Source organism: Tachypleus tridentatus, chromosome 9 (genome assembly GCF_004210375.1).
Source record: "Tachypleus tridentatus isolate NWPU-2018 chromosome 9, ASM421037v1, whole genome shotgun sequence".
Taxonomy (NCBI): Eukaryota; Metazoa; Arthropoda; class Merostomata; order Xiphosura; family Limulidae; genus Tachypleus; species Tachypleus tridentatus.
The window spans coordinates 125,721,074-125,746,985 of record NC_134833.1 but is presented as its reverse complement, the minus strand read 5'-3'; the positions used below and the strand labels follow the sequence as shown (position 1 = coordinate 125,746,985).

The window sequence follows — 25,912 nt, the reverse complement described above, 5'->3', positions numbered from 1 at the left end:
AACGCCCGCACGGCTGGGAGGGCGAGCATGTTTGGCGCGACTCGGGCGCGAACCCGCGACCCTCAGATTACGAAGCGCACGCCTTAACGCGCTAGGCCATGCCGGGCCCATTTCTCAATGAAAGAACTATAAAAACTTAGAAGGTACTAGTTGTACAACGCAATAATAATATGGCAATTACCGACTGGTGAACTACACAACCTATGCTTTATACACAGATACGTAAATTTAACACTAACGTTTTATCTCTATTTGAATCATAATTCTTATATTAAATTTATATAAAGTAGTCGTGTAAATCTAACAATGGCTCTCTTTTTTATGTTACGTATTATAATTTATTTCTAGCACGACTGCTTGTCGCTTGTACAGTAGTATGCCTACGGGTTTACGACGTTAAAATCAGGAGTTCGATTTCCCTCGGTGGACTCAGTAGATAGTCCGATGTGGCTTTGCTATAAGAAAACACACACACATACATTAAACAATGTACAAAAAAATTAAAGTGTATATATGAGAGTTTTGAAAACCCGATATCCTGTAAAAATTCTAAACTCATAATCAGTGACAAAAATATTATTTAATTACTTACAGAATTTAAACTAATTTTGTCATTAATCTGCGGTTGGAAAAATCTTGTTTGGAAACAATGAAAGCGGGTTTACAAGTGGCCACGAAATCTTTTAAAGAACAAATTCTGGTGTATCTAATAAGTAGAGAGAACTAAAATTCTATCGTAACTTATTTGGAACATTCGTATTCGGAAATGGCAGTTTTATAACCTTAAAATTGAAAGTGCCCATTTTTAAAAGAAGATTTTGTATTTGAATGTTTGGTTAATAATGCTGGTGTCTGAATTTAGGTAATGTGTTTTGCTTTTATTGAAATAGCTTCTTTCTAGAATGAACTTTGGGGAAATAAATTTGTTTGGGTATGATAAGAAAACCTTCAATAATTAGGTATAAGAATATCACCAATATTATTATAAGCCATATTTTGATCCTATTTATTTGTGGTCATAGTTTAACGAGAAAAGGATCTTTGATTTTTCTGTCAGTTTACTTGGTGACTGTGGTGAGAACTTGTACAGAAAATGATGGTTTCAAGTCAACTGTTTCTTGTCCATTAATAGTGGAAATATAATTAGTTTTTCTATCCTTGTCTGCAGGATTCCTTCGGTTTCTCCTATGTACACATAATGTTATAAGGTCGTTTATTTACTTTCTTTACCGTCCATTGGAATTTCTCGTATTTGTTGGCCATATTGTACAAATGCATAATCAAGTAAAAAAAATGACCTGCAAGAACCTACTTGATGTAAGACAACTGCATTTTTTATGATTATTTTTACGCAAACAGAGTGTGTTTTTTTATAGCAAAGCCACATTAGGCAATCTGCTGAGCCCACCTAGGTTAATCGAACCCCTGATTTTAGCGTTGTAAATCCGCACGCAAACAGAACATTAATTTATCAAAATTTTTAAAATGCTTCGAAATTTTTGAAATTCTTTAATTTTATTAATAGTATTGTTGTTTGGAATTAAACACAAAGCTACACAATGGGCTATCTGTTCTCTGCCCACCTCAGGTATCGAACCCCGGATTCTAACGTTGTAAGTCCGCAGACATACCGTTGAGCCACTGGTGGGCTTATAAATAGGAAGACTAGCTCAGTAAAGCAAATAGAAAATATAGGTGAACCAAACAATAGAAAAAAGCATACATTATAAACAAAAACAGAAATTGTTACCTCACAGGCTTATGTAATCAACTCTTTTTTTGTGTGTTGGTTGTTTTTGAATTTCTCGCAAAGTTACTCGAGGGCTATCTGCGCTAGCCGTCCCTAATTTAGCTATGTAAGACTAGAGAGAAGGCAGCTAGTCATCACCACCCACCACCAACTCTTGGGCTACTCTTTTACCAATGAATAGTGGGATTGACCGTCACATTATAACGCCCCCACGGCTGAAAGTGCGAGCATGTTTGTTTCGCACGACCGGGATGCGCACTTGTGCATTCAGCCGTGGGGTTAATTTAATTTATTTGTTGTTAGACTCTATTTTTAGGCCTATTATATTTTAATTCCCTGATGAATTTTCAAAATTTGGTCAATCTTCCAGGGTCGCTGGGTATGAGAAACACAGTAATAAAAAACAAAACAAACTATTTTTATAAATCACTTGTTTTTAACTATAACAATGTTTTTATAGCGTGAAGGCTCGGCATGGCCAAGCGTGTTAAGGCGTGCGACTCGTAATCTGAGCCAAACATGCTCGCACTTTCAGCCGTGGGAGCGTTATAATGTGTTGGTCAATCCCACTATTCGTTGGTAAAAGAGTAGCCTGAGAGTTGGCGGTGGGTGGTGATGACAAGTTGCCTTCCCTCTAGGCTTACACTGCTAAATTAGGGACGGCTAGCACAGATAGCCCTCGAGTAGCTTTGTGCGAAATTCGAAAACAAACAAACTTTATAGCGTGAAGTTTTCACGCTGGTGAAGCAAGGTTATAATTAATTTCATTTCGTTTATTTTTTTTATAAATATTTGTGTCTTAAAAAAAGATTACTGGCAACTTAACAAACAATTATACATATAAAAATCCAGATGCAGTTTATATATTGCCATATTAATTTCTTCGATTTCAAAAGTCCACTCTGCACATAAAAAAATTGATATTTCAGATTTAGTTATTATTCGGTAGAGGGATCGCATATTTTCTGGAGGTCGTCAACTCTAAAATGTACTAAAAAGGCATAAGCTTATAATTTTCAAACAAACATGACCTATGGGAATAGTATACGTAGTAGATTAATGCATGTGTGCAGTTCCTCAGTTAAAAAGCAAGTTTCAGATAAGTTACGTGCAGATTGTGAGTATTTTGCCATTTCTATATGTTTAAAAGTTTACGTTAAACAGTAGTTTTATAATGAAATATGATTTAACATTTTAACTTGAGCAACTCTAATTTGGTGACAAAGGCAGAAGCAGGCTACTTGTACTGCTACTGTATTATGTACTATTATTGCTTCTGTACTATTGATACCTTAGGTGTGAACGTAGCCTATATTGAAAATACTAATGACAGTAATAATATAATACTACTAGTAGTAGTACTACAAATGAAAATAAAGTAAATGTGATTATCCTAAAATTAGGCTTAAGAAAACAATCGGATCGAAAGATCTTTCCCATTTTTTTCCATACAGAAGGGATTTTTCGAGGTTTGTCCTGAATATACCCATCTGTTTCTGTGTGTTAGTCAGAGGTAGTTAATAGTAGTTTATGGAATTAATCTTTTTTAAAAGACAGGAAAAGAAGGGTGGCTCGAGGCTAATTTCAGTCGTCTTCAAACCCAGCTATTGTGTTGCTAAGTAAATCTTTTGAACTTCTGTCATTGTAATAGAATGGTAGACTTAGAGTTGTATTAATGAAATGAATGCCAGTTTTTATATGTGAATTAGAGCAGATGATTATGGTGAAGCATTGGGATGGGGGAAGAGGTTAGTTAGTTGTATTTCTTCAATAAAATATACTGAATTCCTAGTACACAAGACAAAAGAGAAATGTTATGCTAGAATAAAAATGGAACTTGAATATATAATAACACATCATTTTAATGTTGAAATAAGGAGTATCAATGTAACTTTACACTACCCTTCCTCCATTAGATGCATATTTAATCAACAGTGTACTTGAAAAAAGTGACTGATAAAATGCATTCTCTTGTAACTTGTTAATTTGAAAGGCTATATTGAATCTATTGCAGTTTTTCTTACCTTCCTGTCATTTTCTGTCTATCTGATATTAAGTATGCTAAACTACCCTGAACAGCAACTCTTCCTATAGCTGTGCTAGGAAATTTATAGTTTCTGAATTTACAACTGTTATCTAGTTTTAGTTAATTTTACAAGAAGAGTGAAATTCACACTGTACAAAATGAGAATAGAAGTATATAGCTTTGAAAATATGGGTTAAGTTGAATATGCTACATGTGTTTTTTACTTCATTATTTGTTTTTTGTAAAAAACTGTAATTCCTTTCAAAGTAAAAATAAATTTAGAATTCAAATGGGTATGTCAAGCTGTATGAATGTTTAGTTTCTGAATATGTTGAATTTTAGTTTAGTCCATGTAACTAAAGTAAATTTCATGAAAATAGAAAGAAAAAAGAATCAACTTGTGGTTTACCAGTAACAAAGCTAATAATGTAGCATGCAGGGCATTGACTTTGTGGCATATTATAGATAAATGATATTGTCAGTTGTGATAGAAATTATTTATATGTTTATTAATAATAGAGAATTATTATGAAGTTATTTCCTAAGTATTGTGCCATTTCACTATATTTTGTAATCTTCTCACTTCTAATAATTCAAGGTGGTTTCATTTTGTGCACTTACACCATTTCTGGCAGGGGCATAGAATTCAAAGTATAAAATGTTAGAACAATCTAGTTATTTGTTCCTCATCCTACAAAACAAATGAAAAGATAGATTACCATTGGAAGCTCAGTTTGGCAGGAAATGTTGTGACATTTGGCACCTAAGTTTTTGTATCTTAATGTTACAACTCAGTATGTAAAATATCTCAAGTACAAACTGATAAAACAAGACATGATTTACCTTACTACTGCCACAAAATGAAATATTACAGTTATAGGTTTTTGTAATTTTTGTTGTGTTATGTATTCTTCCTGAGGTTGGAAATTAGCTGAGCTTCTGATGTAAACAAAAACAGTGTAATAATATTCATGCATTAATATAGAGTATTGAGTGTTTGTGAATTAAAGGGCTATTTATGTTTAGAGGTAAGCATTTTTTAAATATCCGTGTATATGTGCAAGATAGTTTATAATTTTCAGAACTTTCATGGTTCTCTAGAAATTTATCCAGTTTGTGTTTTAGCAGTAGAATGAAAGATGTGAAGAAAAATTTGTCCTAGGCATAGTATAACTGTAAAATGTTTTATCTTGGACAGTTTTTGTTGTTTTGGGCATTAAGTAGTATAGATTACATATCCCTATTTGGCTCGAAGAATTTCCTTGGAATGGATTTTGAAAACCTTTGGGTCCTTTGTGTGTTGTAGGATGGTAAATCATATTGAAAAATTTATATTTTCTTGAATTTATGTGGAAATATTATTTTTGCTTGGAAAATATACAAGTCAATTTCATTCAAAACTAGAAATTTATAGTGTACGTGTTAGCCTTAAACAGATACTGCTGTTTACTAGTTGTATGAAGCTATTTTCTGTTACTCCAGAGAATTGTATAAGTCTGCTTCTAATCCAGCTGTCAAAAGACAGTTGTGAACTTATGCATCCATAGTTTCTCTGCAAAAATAACACATTTAGTGTTGATATCAGATGTTTTTTGTTGCTGTTTTCTTAATTGACACACATACATCACTTGGGGGAGAAAATTAAAACAAGTTTTACATATTTCACACAAGCTATATTGACAGTTTACTACTTAAGTTAGAGGATACATGAGATGAGAATGTTCTAGTTTGTGCTATAACATCTTTTGACCCTGACCAGATATTTTGAGTCACATTATGTGCATGTGCAAGTGCAAAATTATTCTGTAATCCTGGGAGACACTACTGTTGTACATATATCTATTTTCTCATGCTTAAACAATTTGTATAACCTTATTCTATTTGTTTTTTTTTTTCATTGAAAATTTGAAAAATAGTAGTATACTTTTTATGGTTGTATTTCATTAGTTTGATAGAAGTACATTATTTTCACACATTCAAACATAAAATGCATTTTGTGATTTATTGCTCTTTGGTAAGAGTAAGAGATATTGAGTGTAGATCTCATTCAATAGTGTTTGTTGTTCTGATGATTCACAAAAAATTTAATGAAACCAAAACGTTCTTTCAGTTATTTTACTCTTTAATATTTTCCTTACTCCCATAGTTTTACATAATTTTCATTATCAGGAAGGTATACACTGTAACTAGGGTTGAAAGCCAAATTTTGTGATGCAATATAGTTAATATTCTTAATACAAGAAATAAAGAACCTTGTAACACCAAACTGTTGTTTTTATTTAATTAGACACTCAGTGTTTTGCTTTATAACTTCTTCAAGATTGTTTCACTGAAACACAAATCAAAACTGATGGTACAAAGCTTCAAATGGTTTAAATAATAGTTATTTGAATCTGTAATGTGGATTTGTACAAAGTGCTTTTGGCATATTAAATAGTAAAGCTTGTTGAAAGAAAGGTATTGTTGAAATAACTGTTACCTATAATAAACAAAAGTTCTGTGAAATCTACAGATTGAAATAATAAAAAGATAGGATAAACAAAATTAATTATAGGTGCCATCCTTTGTCCCTATTCATTTTGTGGTCATTGTTATTTGATGAGAAGAGCTTCTATGACTTTTCTATCAGTTTACCTGGTGGCTTTGATGAGGACGTGTAAAGAGAATGATGGTTTCAAGTCAAGTGCTACTTGTCCATGAATAGTTAAAATATGATCAATTTTCCTATCTTTATATGTAGGGTTCTTCCAGTTTCTCCTGTTTATATACATAATGTAATAAGATCATTTATTGCAAGTATTAAAATGTCTCCTGTACGTCAATATACAGTACAAAAATTAAATAATTAATGTTCTTGATCAAAAATAGACATTTAAACAACTTAAGCAAACTTCTTGTTCAATTCTTGGATTCAGTTATGATCATTAGATGAAACAAAAATGTTTGGAAGGAGAGTAAAATTCAGTATGTGAGGTTTATTAGTCTAATGTCAAGCTAGAAAAGAATTTTAAAGTTTGATAAAAGATGCTGTACATGTTCACATAGTTTAAAAGTTTGGTGGGTAGTCAGTATGGTTTCATAATAGGATTTTTGGTTCAAGTTTTTGACATTTTTTAAAGAGGTTACTATATGGTTAAGATCAATGTGTGGATTCAGTATATATGGGTTTTTGGAGAGAATTTGACAAGGTGCCATTTAGTATAAAGGTCTTGATTAAAGCTATGGATTTAACTTGATTAGTCAGTATAAACAATTTCATTTGTTAGTGTCTCATAAACTAACTGACGAATATAGTGAAAATAACCAGTTAATTGTAATTATTTCATATTGTTAGTTTTTATTTCAATTTCCTAAGTAATTGAAATGCTGTCATTACAATTTGTTGTGTATATTTTTATTTCGATTGTTGGGCAAATAAATGGCAGATACTTTTGATGGTAATAAATGTAAGATAATACACGTTTATTATCATAATATAAATTGTAAGCACAATTTTGATGTGAATAATCTCAATGGAATTGTGGAAGAAAAGGATTTTTGTGTATTAGTTGATCAGTGTCTTAAGCAATCCAAACACAGTGCTAGTGTTAGGGCAAATAAGATTTTGCTTCATTTATGGAAATTTTGAATACAAGTTGAAAGAGGGTATGGTATAATTTATTGTACAGGTTAGGCCTCATATGAAATGCAACAAGCTGCTCTATCGTGGAAATATGAGAGCATCATCTAAGGCAACAAAACACGTTAAAAATTTATTTAAAAACCCAGGTTATAAAGTTGCAAATGGATAAATGAGTCAACAAACATGAGGAAATATACAAGTAAAGCAAGGAATAAATGATGTAGAGTTGAATTCTACATCAAAAGATGCACACTTTGTTAACATTGATTAACATATGAAGGCTTACAATGAACAAACAACAATAACATGGATCACATAAGATTATATTAATTCCCTTGTACAGTGGTACCTCGGTTCTTGAACTTAATCTGTTCCAGAAAACTGTTTGAAAACCGAATCAATTTTTCCCATAAGAAATACTGTAAATTAAATTAATCCGTTACAGACCTCTAAGAATTACGCATTATGAAGCATTTTAAGTAAAAATATTGCTTATTTATACCTGTATAGTAATACTTGTATGCATAAAGTCAACCACGAAAACTATAAACACAATAAAAAAACAATAAATGAAAATTTAACTGCACTTTACCTGTGCTGAGGATAGCTGATGGCGTAAGTGAAAGGGGTGAGGAACGTGGAGAGTATGAGGGTCATTATTGTTTGGAAGGGTAGTCATCTTCCATAAAAACGTCAGGTAACTCTCCTTCTGGGGTTCTTTCTCTTTTCTGTCTCTTTGCACTGTTACAATCTGCTTGAGACTCGCTGGATCTATTTCTCACTAAAAACTTATCTAATGAGGTTTGTTTCTACCTGCATTTTAAAATGTTTCTGAAGTAAGACATGACATTGTCATTGAAAAGGTTTATGCTGCAGTTTGCTACAGCTTTGTGAGAGTGAAATTTTTCTCAAAACTTTGTAACTCTCCCCATTTTCATACATTTCCTTGATTAGTGAACTCGGAACATCCTCCCTTCCCTCTTCCTCGTCTGAAGACACTTCCTTAGTTGCCTTCTGCTGCTATTCTTTCTGAAGGTTTTGGAGTTCTTCTGTGATGAGCTCAGTGTTGTGGTCTTCCACCAACTCCTCCACATCATCACCACTCACATTCAAGCCCATACACTTGCCTAGTGAGACAATACCCTCGACAACAGGCTCAGCCTCAAAGCCTTCAAAGTCTCTATATGCTACTGAGTCTGGCCATAATTTCTTCCAGGCTGAGTTCATGGTCCTCAAAGACACTTCCTTTCAGACTTTGTCTATGATCCTCAAGCAATGGAGGATATTAAAGTGATTTTTTCAGAATTCTCTGAGGGTTAACTCTGTGTCAGAGATCACTTCAAAGCACCTTTTGAAACAGTGCTTTGGTGTAGAGTTTCTTAAAGTTCAGTATGACCTGCTGGTCCATGGGCTGAATGAGATGAATCATGTTGGAGAGCAAGAGCTTCACCGTAATGAAACTGCACTCCTCCACTAACCCGTCCTCCAAGCCTGGTGGGTGACCAGGTGCATCACAAGAAGGGCCTTGAGTGGCAACTGTTTTTCCATGAAGTAATTCTTTACACTTGGGGCAAACACTTCATGGACCCACTCCATAAAAAAAATTGCCTGGTTACCCATGCTTTACTATTAGCCCTCTACATGACATTTAGTTTGCTTTTCAGGACATTATTTTTCTTAAAAACCCTCGGGTTCTCAGAATGGTACACAAGCAAAGGCTTAAGTTTTACTACATAACAATAGAGTTAGTCTGTCCTTCATTGGTTTGTGTCCTAGCAGTGACTTCTCCACCTTGGTGATGTAGGTCCTCTTTGGCATTTGCTTCCAAAAGAGACCTGTCTCATCACAGTTGAACACTTGTTGGGGAATAAAACCCTCAGCTTCTACATAGTCCTTAAATTCCCTAACAAATTTATCAGCAGCATCTTTGTTAGAACTGGCACCCTCCCCATGTCTTACCACACTATGTATGCCACTTCTCTTCCTAAATTTTTCAAACCATCCCCTACTAGTCTTAAAGGCAGCACTTGTTCCAGGGGTGTTTTTCAGGAGGTCAGCGTGCAACTACTTTGCTTTCTCACAAATGTTGGTCTCAGAAATGCTATCACCAGCTGTTTTTCGTTTACCCATATCAACAACAGTTTTTCTACCTCTTTCATTGTTTGTGATCTTTATTTCGTAAGCACTGTCACTCCTTTTGCAACATCAGCTTCTTTGATGACCTCTTTATTTTTCAGTAGGGTGCAGACTGTAGACTTCTCCATATCAAACTGTGTAGCAAGGTCAGACATGCGAACACCACTCTCATACTTCGCTACAAGATCTTTTTATCACCTCTATTGTGGCTCTAACAACTGTTCTTTTTGGTTTGCTGCTTTCATTATCCTTCTTTGACCCCATGGTGACTTATTTAATCAGAATATTTAGAAAAACAAAAAAAGAAAAATGAGAACGTTCACAGCAGATTTTAACAACAGGTGCGGGTAAAATGTTTTGGGCAAGCTTGGCGTGGGCCAAAAATGGTCGAAGGGTCATTTGGGTCATCAGTTGGGTTATTTCGGGGGTTTGGGCCAAGGCAGCTTGGTTCGGGAACTGAGTTTATGTATGAGAACCAAGACATTTTTTTTCTCAAACAGTATGTTCGAAAACCGAATTGTTCAAGAAGAGAGTCATTTGAGAACCAAGGTACCACTGTATTTCTAACCCTATCAACATTAATTATATAACCTTAAAGACTTCTTCATTATACATTGTATTTCCACCTGGAAATATTATTAGTAAAAGTAGAGTTGCAATTACATCTTGCATGTAGTTAGTGTTGTGTAGTTTTTGCATGTATAGATAAACTGCCATTTTCTGTCTATACATTCTGGGAACTTAAAGAATGGAAACCTTTTGGAACAACCTTGAGGCCAGAACACACTGTTTGGAACAACCAACCACCTACTTATGGTCTAGACATGTCAATTTTTATGCAGTGTTGTAGCATAATCCATTCAAACTAATGGGGGAAGACTTTGAGGTGATTGGTCGAGCAGTTAGAGTGGACTTGTCTCTTTTTAATGATGGTATCCAGTGATGCAAAATTGGACATCAAATAATTTAAAAGGTTACTTGTGTATACAGTTTCTCATTCTGTACAGTCAGTCTTATATGAACATATTTCTGACTAGGTTACATTTATTGTTACATTGTTGGTATTTTGTGGATACTTTCACATCTGTGAATATATTTTTAGAATTACAAAACTCTGCTTAGAATCACCTTATGCAAGATTCTTCTTACTTCTCACTGATGTGTAAATGATGTTTAATACAGTATGAGTTGTTCTTGAGAAGTATGTTTGATATTCACCTTTTATTAGCATTTCACAATTAAAATTTTGCAATATGTCTGCAGGTCTATAGCTTAGCTCATAAAAAAAAAATAACAAAAAACTTAGTGTTTATTTCAAAGTGGCAATTTATTTTGTGAGAAAGCTTAGTCAAAATGTCTGTTTAATATTTTGCAACAGGGCCATAAGTCTGTTGCTTGTCCATGTGAAAATGTAGTTGTGAATCATTTATTTATATTAGGTGCTTGAGAAATAATGTTCAGTCTTTGGTTTCTTAACTCAAGAAGGACATGGAATTGTTGGAAAAGGTTCAAATGAGGATTACTAGTATGATACCTAAGATGGAGAGGTTATTGTACAAGAACAGGTTAAGATCTATGAAATTTTCTCTTGGAAAGAAAAGTAAGGTAATCTAAGGTGGTTTAAATCTGTTGAAGGAACTGATAATTTTTATATATTAATACTTAATATTAACAATCATAAGACAAGGGGACATAAATATAAATTTTGATAGGGAAGGACTTAACTGTAAGATAGTTCCAAATTGGTTGTCAAAATTTTCTTAAATCATAGAGAAAACTATGCTCCAATGATTGGTTATCAAGAACTACAAAAAAACAAGGTCTAGGATGCCACCAAGGATGCTTTTCGTACACTACCATTTAGATTTCTTTCCAAATGATATATACAGTGAGTAACAGCTTGGTGAGCACTTCCACTAAAATATTTCTATAATGAACCATCAGTATCAAGGTTGACACTGATGATGGGAGATTACTTGTAGTTCTCACAGTGTGAAACTAAGAACATATAGAAAAAGAGCAGCAAGTCGAGCAGATATTTTGTAACAAAATAATACCATGATCAAAGTTTTGATCAAAGTAGCCTGAATGTATTTCCAGTGTATAATTTTCTTGTTGTTTTATAAACCAATATTACTATTATATATTATTTTTGAGCACCCTTAAGTGCAATTGTTAATAAAGCTATTAAAGAAATGTTATTTTAAATATATAAGGATGTTTTGAATAAATCTATGATAACTGAAAAACTTGGGTTGATCAGTAATTTTCAACATTGATTAGAATCAGCATCATCAAATTACTCTAACGTTAATTTTTTTCTAGTAGCAGACTATTTTTTGTTCCATGGTGTTATCATGGCAAAGTTTTGATTACTTAGATTATTGGATTATTAACAAATGCTAATAATCCAGTCCACTGTTCAAATAGAAACCAATGGATCACTCTATTTCCTGGATGTATCAGTGCTCAGATAAGACCACCACTTCACTAAAAAAAAGTGTGTAACATTACTACAGAGAACTGGAATATGTGGTTTTAGTATACTAGTACTAAGTAAACTAACTTGTTACAAATAATTTTCTATAGCTTTCATGTGATAAAACTAGTAAAGTTTCTTGTCACTGTGTATTATAAATAATATATAACTTAGTAAAGAATATTCTCAGTATCATGCACAATTTTTTTTACAATCTTTTGTCCTGCTACCTCTCTTGGACAAAAAAGATTTCCTACTTGAGCTTGGTGTGGTATCTAACTGAGCATTGTCTCACTAGGCAACTCTCTCCAGTCCCTAACACATTTCATAGACTTTCCCTTTCAGTTGCTATATTTTCAGAAATGAGCTGTTTTTTATAATTGTTTTGTCTATGCCAGTCCCTTCACTAATTTTAGTGTGGAATTCTAGCTCTTTATTGTACAGAGGTGAATGTCTATCTGAAATGCATTTTCAGTTCAGGAAAATGTCACTTATTGCAATGATATATAATTTGAAAAAAAAAAAAAAAGTGGGGTGGGTGGGTGTGATGCTTTTCTATTTTATATTACTGGTTCTGTCCTCTATCTTAAACTTTAGTAGAGGTCTGTGCATTTGAAAGTTTACAGTTCACTTATTTCTGTTATTTTGTGAACATTTGCTACTCTGAATAACAAATAGCATGGCATTCAAATAATATTCATCCATATCATAAAGTAACCCTTTTGCAATGGCCTCTGTATAATAGACAATTATGTATACATATTTGCATATGTTAAGTATTTATACTGTAACTTTTAATACAGTATGTGTTTCTTCACAAAATTTGGTAGACTTTTAATAAAGATTACACATTTTTTGTACACAAAAAATCAGATTTTTAATCAAGTATTTTTACTATTCTTTGTCCCAAATATCTCAAGTAGTATTTGTGTAATTTCTAAAACTTCGTAAATACATTTTAAACATTTATTTTCAGTAAGATTTTTATATTTAGTTTCTTCCTCTATCCTAACTATATGGGATCTATGTAAATGTATGTTATGCTTTTTTGTGCTAGAATGATTAAAAATTATAACACAAAAGTACAAATGCTTAGTTTAACCAGTTTAAGTCTGATAATGTTATATAGTTATATGCATTTATTTTTTATTATATTGACTGTTCAGTTGTGCCTGGTCCAGCATTACATAACTTGCATAGATTGATGTGGTTCAAGTGCATGCATGTTACCCTATTCAATAACATAGAACTGACCTTTGGTCTTTAGAAAGTGAAAGAAAGTAACTTGGCTGTTGTTTTAGTGAGCTAATATTTAGTAATATGTGGTCACATTTCAGTTATGATACATTATACATGTATATAGATTATTTCTAGTTAGAAAGATGTTATTAAACTTATTTTGCTTAAAATATAGATCAATAAATAAAGAAGTAAAGGAAACAATTATCTCTTCTAGCAATGATCTTTGAGCTCATTTGCTGCTAGACACAAGTTGCTAGGCCTGTTAAAATTTTGCATGTGCAAGATATGAAACAAAATATTTTTTTTTAGAATTTTATATATATATACAAATCCTAATCTGTACAAAACTATAGACTTGGTATTTTGACATCATAAATATCTAATTTGAACCAGTGCTGCATTTAACATACCATGACTTGCAAAAAGTCACATTTAGTTGTTTTTTTAATATTTACTTTTTAAATTAAGAAATGACATCATATATGATATTAAAGTTTGAATTATAATATGTAATTTGATACCAAACTTGTTGACCAACATTCATGAAATAGTATTTCAGTAAAATTTTGTATGCAAGTCAACAATTGCGATGAAATGCTATTTAACCCTTGACCCATCATGAAACATTTAACATATTTACATATGTCTGAAGGAAAATGGGTTAATACTCATAATGCATGCCACAACTACTTATTTGTATGGGAAATACAAAATTAAATGTGTCATAAGCATATATTTCATGAGAACTTAAGATCTCAAGAGGGGATATAAAAAGGAGTGATATTTAACTTTATCCATATTATAAATTAACACATTACCACACTTAAATGAAGATTGGTTAATACACTTGTAATTTATGCAGTAACATGCTATTTATATTGTAAATACAAAGTTTAACATATCCAAATTAAAGAGGTAAGCATAATTATAATCCACTCCACCATTTATGTTGACAGCCATCTGAATACCATTAAAAATAACTTTGTTACTTGAGGATAAACAAGATGTTTATATTGTACCATTTCAATCCTGTGAGAAATCTCATGCAGATGAAACTGGAAGAAATGTTGATACAAGTGTTTCAGAGCATACAAAAAGACATTAAATATGGAAACACAAACTGCCTTTTTCTTTGTACAGTTTCCAGCTTTCAAATGAATTGGAAACCAACAATAATTCTGTACAAAACAGATAACTACATAAAGAAAGAAATGACAAAAGTTACTTTATTTAAACACCTATCAAATTTCAACAGCTTTAAAGGTCATTAAATTAAACTGCTTCTTCACTTCCTGGAAATTTAAAGTTTTGGATCACGTAGGCATTGTAGACCAGTTTTGTTGCTAGTGTGAGACAGACAAAATCATGGATTTGTTACAAACAGGTTTTCTGATGTCAAGACTTTTAACAGTTTCTTTGATTTGGTGTTTTTTCACTAACCATGTTACCACTCAAATCATATGATCACAGTATGTAAATTATTAGTCCAATTTGTAGAAATTAAGATTATGATGATACAACAGTCATTACATCAGTACAGCAGTATATTACTTGCACATATTTTGGAATTTATTGTAGGTGGCATTGCCATCTCAAAATAAATATTCTTTAATCAAATGTTATCTTGCCACCACCCCATAACTCAGCATGTGGTGACATACATTCATACATTGTAATGCATTGTTGTTGTTCATGTTACTTATAAAGAAATGGAGAGATTTTTTTACTTGCATCACAAAATCAAATTATACAAGGACAATAAAATAAGGATAAGGATTTATGTTTATACAGTTTATTCAGAGCTGATTTCATGCTCTGCTGTCCCATTCACACAAAAATACTTAACTTTGTATGACTGGATTGTCAGTCCAACAACATGTAAAAGTTTTAATTTGACTTTATTAAGAAGTTTGAGATTTTCACACGTTTCCCTCAAGTGAACTGAATGAGCAATAGGAACAGTTTTATATGTTACCATTGTGAAGGAGAACCCCTTTTAGACTTGGGAGAAACCAGTGAACAGTTGTCACTCACTTGGTTCATAAACTGTAGATCCTAGCACTAGTATTAATTTAGCAACATTATTGCAATAAACAAGTGAACCTTGAAAAAGGAAGGTATAGGTTCTTTCTCATTATTTCTGTACCAATAAAATGATGCACTTAGAGAAAGTAAGTTCTTAAAGTCTGGACTCCAAAATCTCTGAAGAACCTTTTGGAAGGCTCAAATCTCTCACCAAGCGATTAAGTTCACCTTGTGTAAAAAGTTTTGGTTCACCAGTTGTTTGATGTTGAAAACAATCCTTATTTCTACTGACATCAGATTCAGAATCAGATGAACTGTATCAAGGGTTTGTTATGGAGATGAATACAGGTCCATGAGCAACAGATCTTATAGCAGATTGAAGGTTTGGGCAAGAAATTTCCTTTTTATTTCAGATGTAGCTTTGCACGTTACATGAACGAAAGAGCAGGCATCTCTATGGTTTCTGTGCTCATATCAGACCATTGGTATTCCAAAAGGCAAAGACTTTTTTCTTGTATTTAGTCCTTTGTCTCAACTCTGAAACAAATTGTGCAGAGCCCATGATTTGTCTTGGTCCTCAAATTTTATTCTAAAATATGAGCATTATGCTTTTTAAACAAATTCTGTAATGTTTCCTTTGTTTGTTTGAAACAGATTTATCACAAATGTAACATAATATGTTTTGGTCATTTACACAACATCTTGTTGCCTTAGACACAAATAAATAATATTGAAGAGAGAAAATGATGTCATAGTGCATGCACAAACACTGTTCAGAAATGACATATTTGGCAGCCTATTAAACATTTTATATACAAGCAGTATGTTTCTAGAACAATCGATAAAACTCTCATGTTGTGATTACTTTAAAGAAATCTATAGCCAGTGTTTGTCAAAATTTTAAGCATAACAAAATGTGACCCATGTAAAAGTAAATGACATTTTATGAAAAATATGTACATAATAGTGAAAAGTGGATATTTTTTAATTCAGTGTACAGAAATTACTGTAGAACATGGAAAAGTTTCAAAACAAAACCATTGCAATCATGTGTTATCAGTTATGTAATTTAATTGTTAATATAGTAAAATGTTTTGAAATCAGACATGCATTTATTTTTACTTTTCACTAAATTCTTCCATTAGAGAGCTGAAACATTTCATCAATATAACCAGCTAGGTGGTAAATATGTTAATAAATAATTCCATTGTTTTGGCCTAAATACTTGATAAAATGAACTATTACAACAAATGATTTGATTTAATGTACGTACAAATGTAAAATCATTAAATATTTTTGACAGATTTTTTGCACTGTGCAAAGAAGTGACAATTTTGATAATTCCTTGCAAAGTGATAAACATGATTTTTACAAATAAATACTGCCAAATGCCTCATATTTTCAATACTTGTTGCAGGATTTGTTGAACATAATGAATAATCAGACTGACAGATTCCAGTGTTACTCTTGTGCTGGTGATTCCTGTAAACAACAAGAACTTGCAGTTTGTAGTGATGCTTTAATGGTAAGTTTGTACCATACTTTGAATTTTTGAAATAACAGATGAAATTAAGTAACTGATTGTTTGTTGAATTATCAAGTAAATTTAAACACAAGGATATCTGTGTACTTTAGATAAAAGGCCATTAGATTTGAGGCTATTTTCAAAGTACAATGGAAAGTAAATATTGCAGGTGAAACATTGGAAATTTATTAATCTTCTTATTTACAACAACAGAAGTTCAGTGGAAGTGCTTATGTTCAGCAGACAGTTGATAGTTTGTCTCCCTTTGGCTTGAATAACTGCAGATAGTCTTTCGGACATTGTTGCAACATATTTAATTAAAGTGTTCTTTGTTATTTTACTCCAAATGTCTACACCCTCATAAAGTTTTTTTGGTAGTAGCTATTGATTTGTCAAGTTTTTGACTTATCAAATCCTAGATCTGCTTAGTTAGGTTGAAATCAAAGTTTTGTGGGGGTCAGTGCATCATTTGAATGACTCCAGCAGCTTCTTTTTTAGCTAAATAATTTCTACATGGATTGGATGAGTGTTTGGGGGTCATTATGTTCTTGGAGGGGAATCTTTTACCAATAATATTCAGACTACTGGGTATACTGTGACAGATCAGTATTTTATGGTACTTGTGTTGGTCTTTTATTCCATTTATTTTTTCAAATATCTCATGCCACCTCAGCAGAAGAATACATCCAAACTGTTACATTGCTTCCCATATGCTTCATGGTAGTTTCTTCTGCCAGACATACAACCTATACTTTGAACCAGTTATTTCAAACTTGGACTCAGCCATCTATAATGCTCTTTTCCAATCATAAACAGTTCAGTTTTTGCACTTTTTTAGCAAATTTCAGTCTCTTTACAATGTTTGGAAATTTAGGTAAAGGTATTTTAACTATTACATAACTGAATATTACATTATTGTTGAGTCTTCTTGATACTGTAGATTTGTACACTATTCTGTCATTTGGTACACAGTAGTTTATCTCCTGTTTGAGATTAGTAGCTGTCTTTCTTCTGTTTGGAAGGCTACTTTTGCTTCTCCCTTTCTTATTTTGAAAGTTACTTGTCTCAGTCTCATGATCTAGGATGTACTTGACAATGTTTGGGGAGCATTTCAAGTCTGCAGTAATTTGTCAGAGAGTCCAATCAGTATCATGGAAAGCATTTACGATAATTCTGTGTTCTACTGACAATTTTCCACACTTTTTGGGCAATGGCACCATAACAAAACATTGTTCAACACTGATCTTTGAAGGTTTATTTGTGAAACTATTTAATTAGTGATAAATCAAACACATTTTAGACAGTTTTGGCAGTAAAGTTTAATAGAAAAAAAAGGCCTTTAATTCTCCAGGTAATCTTATTGCCATATTATCTAAATCTCTCCTTTATGCAATATGAACTACATAAAGCAGCTTAGACAAGAATGTTATTCTGTATAATGTGTTAAATAGATGACTATGTATTTTCTTAAAATTCTGGATATACAATATAATGATGAAAATGAAAAAAAAAAAAAAAAAGCATTACAATGTCTTTTTTTCCTGCAGAAAAAGGTATGACTTTTAAATACATTTTATTAATAAGTAACAACGACATTTGTTTCAACTATATCCTAGTTATTACAAAGTTCAAGTACGATTTAATCAAAATAAGAATATTTGTGACACTTGTTTAATCAAAAGATATCTTAGGCCAAAAAAACTTTCTGATAACCCAAACAATACAATTTTTATGCTATTTGAAAGCTTGTTGTTTCTTAAAAGAAAAATCTCTTTGAAATGAAAAAAATATATTAAAAATTGGATATAATCCTAGAGAGAAAAAAATTGCCCTCTGTGAAGTGAAATTTTGAAAAAAATAAAAAATGCTGGTCTGATAATTCAAATAATTCAGCACCCTCTCTCTCTCACTATAATATATTTGTTAATTTAGTGACTGGAGATTTACAGGATATAATGATTGGATCATTGAAATCAGTGACCTGATCAGTCTATTTTTATCATGTGCCATTTACAAAAAACAGGTGATATGTGATGTGAATGCTCCCCCTGTGAGCATTATATGATACTGACTGCACTAGCTTGAAAAAATATTCATAGAAAATACTGTTGTTATTGAAAAACAGTGGATCCCATTTTGTATTAAGGTGCATAAAGTTGGGATTCCATTACACCCATATGTAATTTAATTAATGATATGTAGATAGTTGATAGTAAAATGTAAACAACAAAACAATATTGAGTCAATGGTTATTCGTTGTAAATAGTTAAAAATACAAATGTTTTGAAGAAAGGTTTAGAGTTGAATCCATACAGTTAAAATCTAAATGTGTATAGAAAAAAATATCAGTATTGCTATTTTATGTCTTTCAATCCAAGTGAAGATGCAAATTATAGTGTAACAATCCCACATTGTCTGGTAATGCAAGGTATCTGAAAATGAGAACTTGTGGTCTGGGTTTGGCTTAAATTTGTCTTCTAACTTAGCCTAAAATAACTTAAATATGTATTTAACACAGAAAACGGGGGTGTATATCATGCAGAGGGATGGGGGTATATATCCCCCTTCATTTTAGGTTGGGGTATGGTGCATACAATCGTCCCTCCCTACAGTTTGGTCTGTTGAATTGTTTTATTGCGTCACAGGCCTACAAATTGTGTGTTTGTTCTTGGGATTCTCGTGTTTGTACCAATCGAATTACATAATTAGGCCTAGATGTAGGCTTTTTTCAGTAGCCGAAATGTACATCTTTAACATAGGCGTGCTTTTAAGCTTTTTGATCTAAGGAATAGTTTGTAAGTATCAGTTAGTAGGCCTAAGTATACATGCAAGTATCATGGCAATAAGATTACTCTGTGACTGAATGTTTACAGCTTTCAGGTTCATGTAATCAGAGATTACCAATTTGCAAATTGAACAGTCCACATAAGTCATTGCAAAAATCATCCACCTCATCGGGTGTAAAAAATCTATGCCCCTGACAGAAAATATATATAAAGTTAGATTGGTAAAAATAGACTTTGAAAAAACAGAAACCTTAAGACTGATGAAATACTTTCAGTTCAATATTATCATGACTTGAGGAACACTTTGACTTGGTAATGAAATAAGTAATATCTTCCCACATTCATTGTGTAATAAACAGTTATGAGTTATTTTTATGAAGTGATAAAGAATATCATTGAAGCAATAGTAGATAAGATTTCATGATTGCTGGCAAAATATTTTGAATAAAAATTATTGGTTAATATGACCATATGAGTTCTGATATACAATAACTTACTGCATATTTCCTTATTTGATCACTTATTGGAAGTAAAACAGTTAGTATACTGTCATGCAGAGCTATAACATCCCTGTAGGTTGGCTCAATTCAGTAAAGGAAATATATATTTTGCTCTCATCTAAGTTTGGATATTCTTTCATTTATTTAATTGAAAGGAGAATCTGTATAGCTAGCTATTTCTATTAATGTAAATAAAATAATAACCTATATCTCCAGAATATAGTTCTGTTAGCTTAGTATATTTGTATTACAGCTTCATCAAGGGCTAGTGGTAATCTAGAAGTTTGCTAATCTAGTTGAAGCTGAATTAGAATTAGATAGTTATTGTTCCATTATGTTTTTATTCTGTCATTAAATATGATATGAAGTTTTATGAGTTGGTAAATGATAATCCATTCTCTTTTTCTTCTTTTAGTGCTACAGTTACAGTGTCAGTGATAGCTTTGGGTGTCGCACATTTCATAAAGGATGTGTAGCAGAGGATAAAGCCCAGTTTTTCTGTAATACGCTTCACCATGGAGGGAAGGAACCAAGTGCTGCTGAATATAGTGGAGAATGCTGTCAGGGAAATTATTGTAATAATGGAACTTTTCCAACTTTAGCACCTTTCATGATGACCTGTAAGTTTTAAAATTGTGTGATTGTAACTGAAATATAGTAATTTTCAAGTTTTCCTTTATGAAAAACCATATATGCATGCAAAAAAATGTGGTGATTAAAAAGTTATTAGTATTAGTTATAGTGAGTTATTTTTGTTATTAAAACTGTTTTGCTGAATACTTTTTAAGTATGTTGCATATGTTTAGTTGTTGCAGTTGTTAAGTTGAGATCATGTGTTTCTTTTAATGGATGTTTCTTGATCAATAGAAATTCTCTCATGATCCCTTGGACTATCCCATTACCCTTACCCCTGGGATAAGGGCTGACCTTGCTTGGTGGCTGAACAGGGAACTGACTGTGGTGAAGGTTCCCATTGTTGTACCTTGTGTAAAGTCTAATTTGTTTACTGATGCTTTGTAGGTGGGTTGGGAGGTTCCTTGATTCACAAGAGATTTCTTGTCAATGGTCTGCCAAGGGGACTGCTCTGTTTCAACATCCTTGAACTTTTGACATTCTGTCAGGTTCTGTATAATTTCTTTCCACTCCTGAGGGGTGGGTGGTTATGGTTTATTCTGATTATTCCACTGTTGTCAGCTATATCACTAAGCAAAGAGGAATCAAATCCAGATTTCTGTGTTTTCTGAACCAGGGTCTTCTTTACTGAGACTGTGACCATTATATGGTGATCTTGGCGTGTCATGTTTCTCATGTCAAGAAGATGATGGCTAATTGCTCATTTTAATTGAGCCATGGAGTGATTCCTTCTTCCATGGGTATTTTGGTGGGTGTGCTTTCAGCTGGGAACACTGTACATAAATGTTTGTCATTCACTGAAATGCCAAAATATTCCTTACTTTTCATCTTTGTTTGCATGCCCTTTGGCTCTGGGAAGAGATGCATTCAGTCAGGTTTGGAGGGGTCTTCACTTAAATATCTATCCTTAATATCCTAAATATCTATCCTTAAATATCTATTCTCCAGACCATTCTTTCTTGTATTCTGCTCTGGTTCAGCGTCTGTTCTTACCTCTGCTTCAGTCATTTTTTTCTGACAACTGTGATTTGGTATGGTTCATACTGATGCCACCAAACTCTATTCATATGTGAATTATTTTCTGGTTCTTTGCCTCATCTTAGAGACTCTCCTCTAACGTAGCATCTTTTCTTGTATGTACCTTTTGACCTTTCTTCTTGTCTGTGTACCAAAATGTTGGCTTTGTATGAAACTTTGGTCCATTTGCTTTGGTTTCTGCCCATCCTGTCCTTCTGTTTCCTATCTTTGTTAGTTCTTCATCTGATTGTTTGATCAGGGTTTATCCATGTTAACTGTTGCTAGTTGTGACGTTGCTATGTTGAGCACCTTCCATTCTTCCTCTTCCCCAGTTATTTCTCTTCATTTTTTATTTTTTCTTGTCCATTCACTATGTCTCTTTTTCCTGACAAATTGGGATCTCATTATTGTCTTTCATGCCCTATCCATTCTTTCTTTGAATTCCCCCCCTCAGTGTGGATGCCTTTACGTGGTGAGGGGACTTCCTAGAGAAGATTCTGTCTTTTCAGTTTACCTCATCTGGGAGCTGAACATCCACCCATGTTTTCCTTGCATGACATCCTGTGAAGAGATGGTGAGGATCCTGATGGTTGAAGAGTCCAATCCCACTCATCTACAGGAATTCAAGACCAAGTGATGTGTTGGGGTCATCTGGTCTTCTTTGGCTAGAGTCAACTGAGTACCAGTATTGGATGTTTTCAACAGGTGTTGTGGACCTTCTGTCTGATGCTGATGTTTAGGTACAATATCCACAAAATCCTGGCGTTGCTGCAGAGCATTTTGCTATTAGCTTTAAATTATCCATTTTATAGTCTCTCAAAACTTTGGATCTTTAGCTCCAGTGGAGGGAGATCTGTATTTTAGTAACCTGTTTTACATGTTAGATTTTGTTCTATGGTGTGTGGTGTCTGTTCAGGTATACTAATCCATAAATCTGCATTATATGGCCATTAAGGTCTATAATGCTCACTGTTGAGATGGGGTTTTCTATAAGACCACTAGAGGCTTCCTTACAGTGTTTTGCTTCATAAGTAAGGACCATTCCACACCATACCAACTTGTAAGACTATCATGAGTAAAGTAGTGTTGTGATACTGCCCATTTCTACAGTTCTACTCTTCAAAATAAGGTTTTATGGTCACCCATTGCATTGTTTATGGTATTGCATTCTTCTGGACTCCCCATACATTGTTCCCCCCTCCACTTTGAGTGGAATATGAGAGTCCTTGCTACTTAAGTCCAAACTTCTGGGGTGGAGGAACATGGAGGTGGGTCCCTGAGTATGTCAGTTTCCTCTCAATTGAGATTAGGGTGGTGGTGTTCTGACAGTGTACATAGTGTGTACTCTTCTCCAGTTGTGTAATTCTTGATACTGCCTCATTTTGGACTGGACAAATCCACGTAAGTTTGACTCTCCAGCTAGGATCCCTTATTCTATTGGTGCCTGGATGTTAATTCTTGAGTGATCAGGTGTTGGATTGGAGCAGGGCCAGCTACCATAAGTCTTCCTACCACAGCTTGAATGTTGAGCTCTAAAATCTGCCAGTTTTTGGACTGGAGTTGACTCACTACAATGTATTTGCCCTTCCTACTGCTGCCTGGATGTCATGTTCTAAGGTGGTCTGATGTTGGTTGTATAATAGGACTGCACGTGTGATTTACTTTGTAATGTCCATTATACTTGAGTAATAATGTGTGGACTAATTACTTTCAAAGGCCTCATACATTTTTAGTATTTAGCACTGAAAAGTTACTGTCATATTTTAACTGGTGAAATATGATGCTTGGTAAAAAGGTAGCATGAACGTGTGGGTTGTTATTGCAGTAAGTCTTTGCAAGTAAAACAATTGCATTTTTTTCTAGCAGTCTAATCTCTAATGTTTATAAACTTGTATTATGATTTTAATATGATATCAAGTTTATCCCACTGATATTGTGTAATGAACACTAAAGGTAATAATTCAACACAAATCTTGTGATGATATTGTAGACAGAAAATGTGATACATGCTGTAGCTCTTTGAGAGGTAAATTAAAGTAGTGTTAATTTTCTTATTACACAAAAATGTCATATCTTTATCTTAATATGGTATAACTTAATTCATCATGAAAGTAAGAGGCTCACTGGTATATGGAATTATCTCAATTTATATTTGTACTACACAGCTTGACAAACCAGTCCTCTTGTACTGCTGCTGTTGCTTAGTATCGAGTAGCTTGTTGTAAACCATTAAACAAAAAATAACCACTGTTTTGCTTGTGATGTTCTAAGTATAAACATGAATTATGTGATTACAATAATGAACTTGTTTTATATTTTAACACTTATCTGAAGTAAATCACATTGAGAGCAGACTGTCATAAGCTTTTAGATTCAACTTATTTTAAAAACAATGTTGCAGTGAAAATGTCTTAGGTTTTATTACTCCATCAATTTTGGTTTTTTTTCTAATCAAGTACTTGGAAGTAAGTAATTCTGATGTCTGTGTGCTTTATGGCAGTGTTATTACTAAAAATAATAGTGCAATTTATAAAAACTTTTTACAAAAGTGGGTGTAGAAATGTCATAGCATAACACTTGTTTGATTGTAATATGTATTCAGTCATATGAAATGGAAGTTGCATAAGTACAATCGATATATAGCGATTAATTTATTGAGAATAAGCACTGAAAATCGTGCTTAAGTACTTGAACTACACTTATTCTTAATGCATGTAGTCAGTACTTATGATATAACCTCTCCTAAGTTTTAACTCTTCTGAAAGTAAGGTTGAAAATTATACAGTTAGAAATTTTAGCTGAATTGTTTTATCATTAGTTATAAAGTGGTTTTGATGAATAGTTTTTAATGATATAAATGCAATTCAGAACCAGAGTAGCACAATTTACAGGCAAGTGCTGGTGGCTAGTTAAGTTTGAGGGTTTTGTTTTTGTCATAACAAGCATAACTTTGTCTTGTGAACAACACATTTTATCATAACAGTTTATACTTCATACTTAAGTGAATCCATTTTACTTCACAGTTGTGAAAGTATTATGTTCATTTTTATGGTAATTTTGTAGGAAACGTGACTTCTCTTTCATTTATAACCACTCAATAATAATTGAAATGCTATTGTTTTTTGGATAGCTTTTTCTGGTATGTTCTTATGAGTCTTAAGGTTGTCTTGTAACATGTTTAGCACAATTTTGGCAAATTCTCATGTCAAGGGCTAAAAGAAATATGAAATGTCAGCTATTGTGGATTTAATTGAATAGTGTGCATTTAATAATTATTTCATTCACTTTGTTTAAATCTTGCTTGTTTTTTTAAAACAAAATTTTGATAACCATGTATGCCACACATTTTTAAAATAATGTTGTCATATTGGCTAACTTTGATGTAATTGTAAGTTACTGTATTCTTATTTCATATAAGTTTAATGCTGGAAAAATTGAAATATGATTAATTTTTTTCAGATGTGAAGAAACTTTACTGTAAGAGTATCAACTATACATCTGTAAATGTTTTAATAGAATATTGATACCAATATTATGAATAAATTATTGGACATTTATATCTTTTTATTATAGCTCTCTGACATTATTCTGTAAATGTTTTCATGTATTGAACATCTGAATTAATGTTGCTGCTTTTAGAGGTTTTTACCTGTATATTTTGTCTTTCTTTGAATTCATAGAGATATTCTATTTATTATTTAGACTATTAATGCTATGAAAATGGTACATGTTTTTTTACTTAACTAACATGTAATTTCCCTGAAAGGGTTATCTGTTTTAACCACTCACATTACAATACAGTAGTGTGTTGTCTGTCATTCAGTAGATGCTAAAACATCACATAAGGGGCATTTGACATTACAATTTGTGTAATGGTTGTGATATCAGTGAAATGTGTACATGCCATGAATGACAAGAAGAATTATGCACACTGTGGACTGCAGCATAGCATGACATATGAACTTCACAAGGAAGAAATATAAAAAAAAATTTTTTTCTTACTTTTGGTTACACTTGCTTTTGAAGTGGACTTTCTGGGAGCTTGTGGAAGTACATCTAGTAATATAGTAGTACATGAGTTTAGAAGTCTAGTTTATAAGTAATAATAAAGTGATAAACAAAAATGTATCAACTAGTCTATAAATAATATGTAGTTTATGCAGGTTATTTT

At 32.6% G+C, this 25,912-nt stretch overlaps 1 protein-coding gene across 1 annotated transcript in view; it reads left to right on the top strand.

Moving 5' to 3' along the window:
* The first annotated feature begins 2,678 nt into the window (after window positions 1-2,678).
* The window catches only part of sax (type I BMP receptor saxophone), a 48,832-nt gene continuing 25,598 nt past the window's right edge, over window positions 2,679-25,912 (top strand). Inside the window, exons 1-3 of the mRNA XM_076457079.1 lie at window positions 2,679-2,867; window positions 16,698-16,805; window positions 20,507-20,711. Of these exons, the coding sequence (XP_076313194.1) occupies window positions 2,814-2,867; window positions 16,698-16,805; window positions 20,507-20,711 (367 nt within the window). The 5' untranslated portion in view covers window positions 2,679-2,813. The remainder of the gene's footprint in view (window positions 2,868-16,697; window positions 16,806-20,506; window positions 20,712-25,912) is intronic.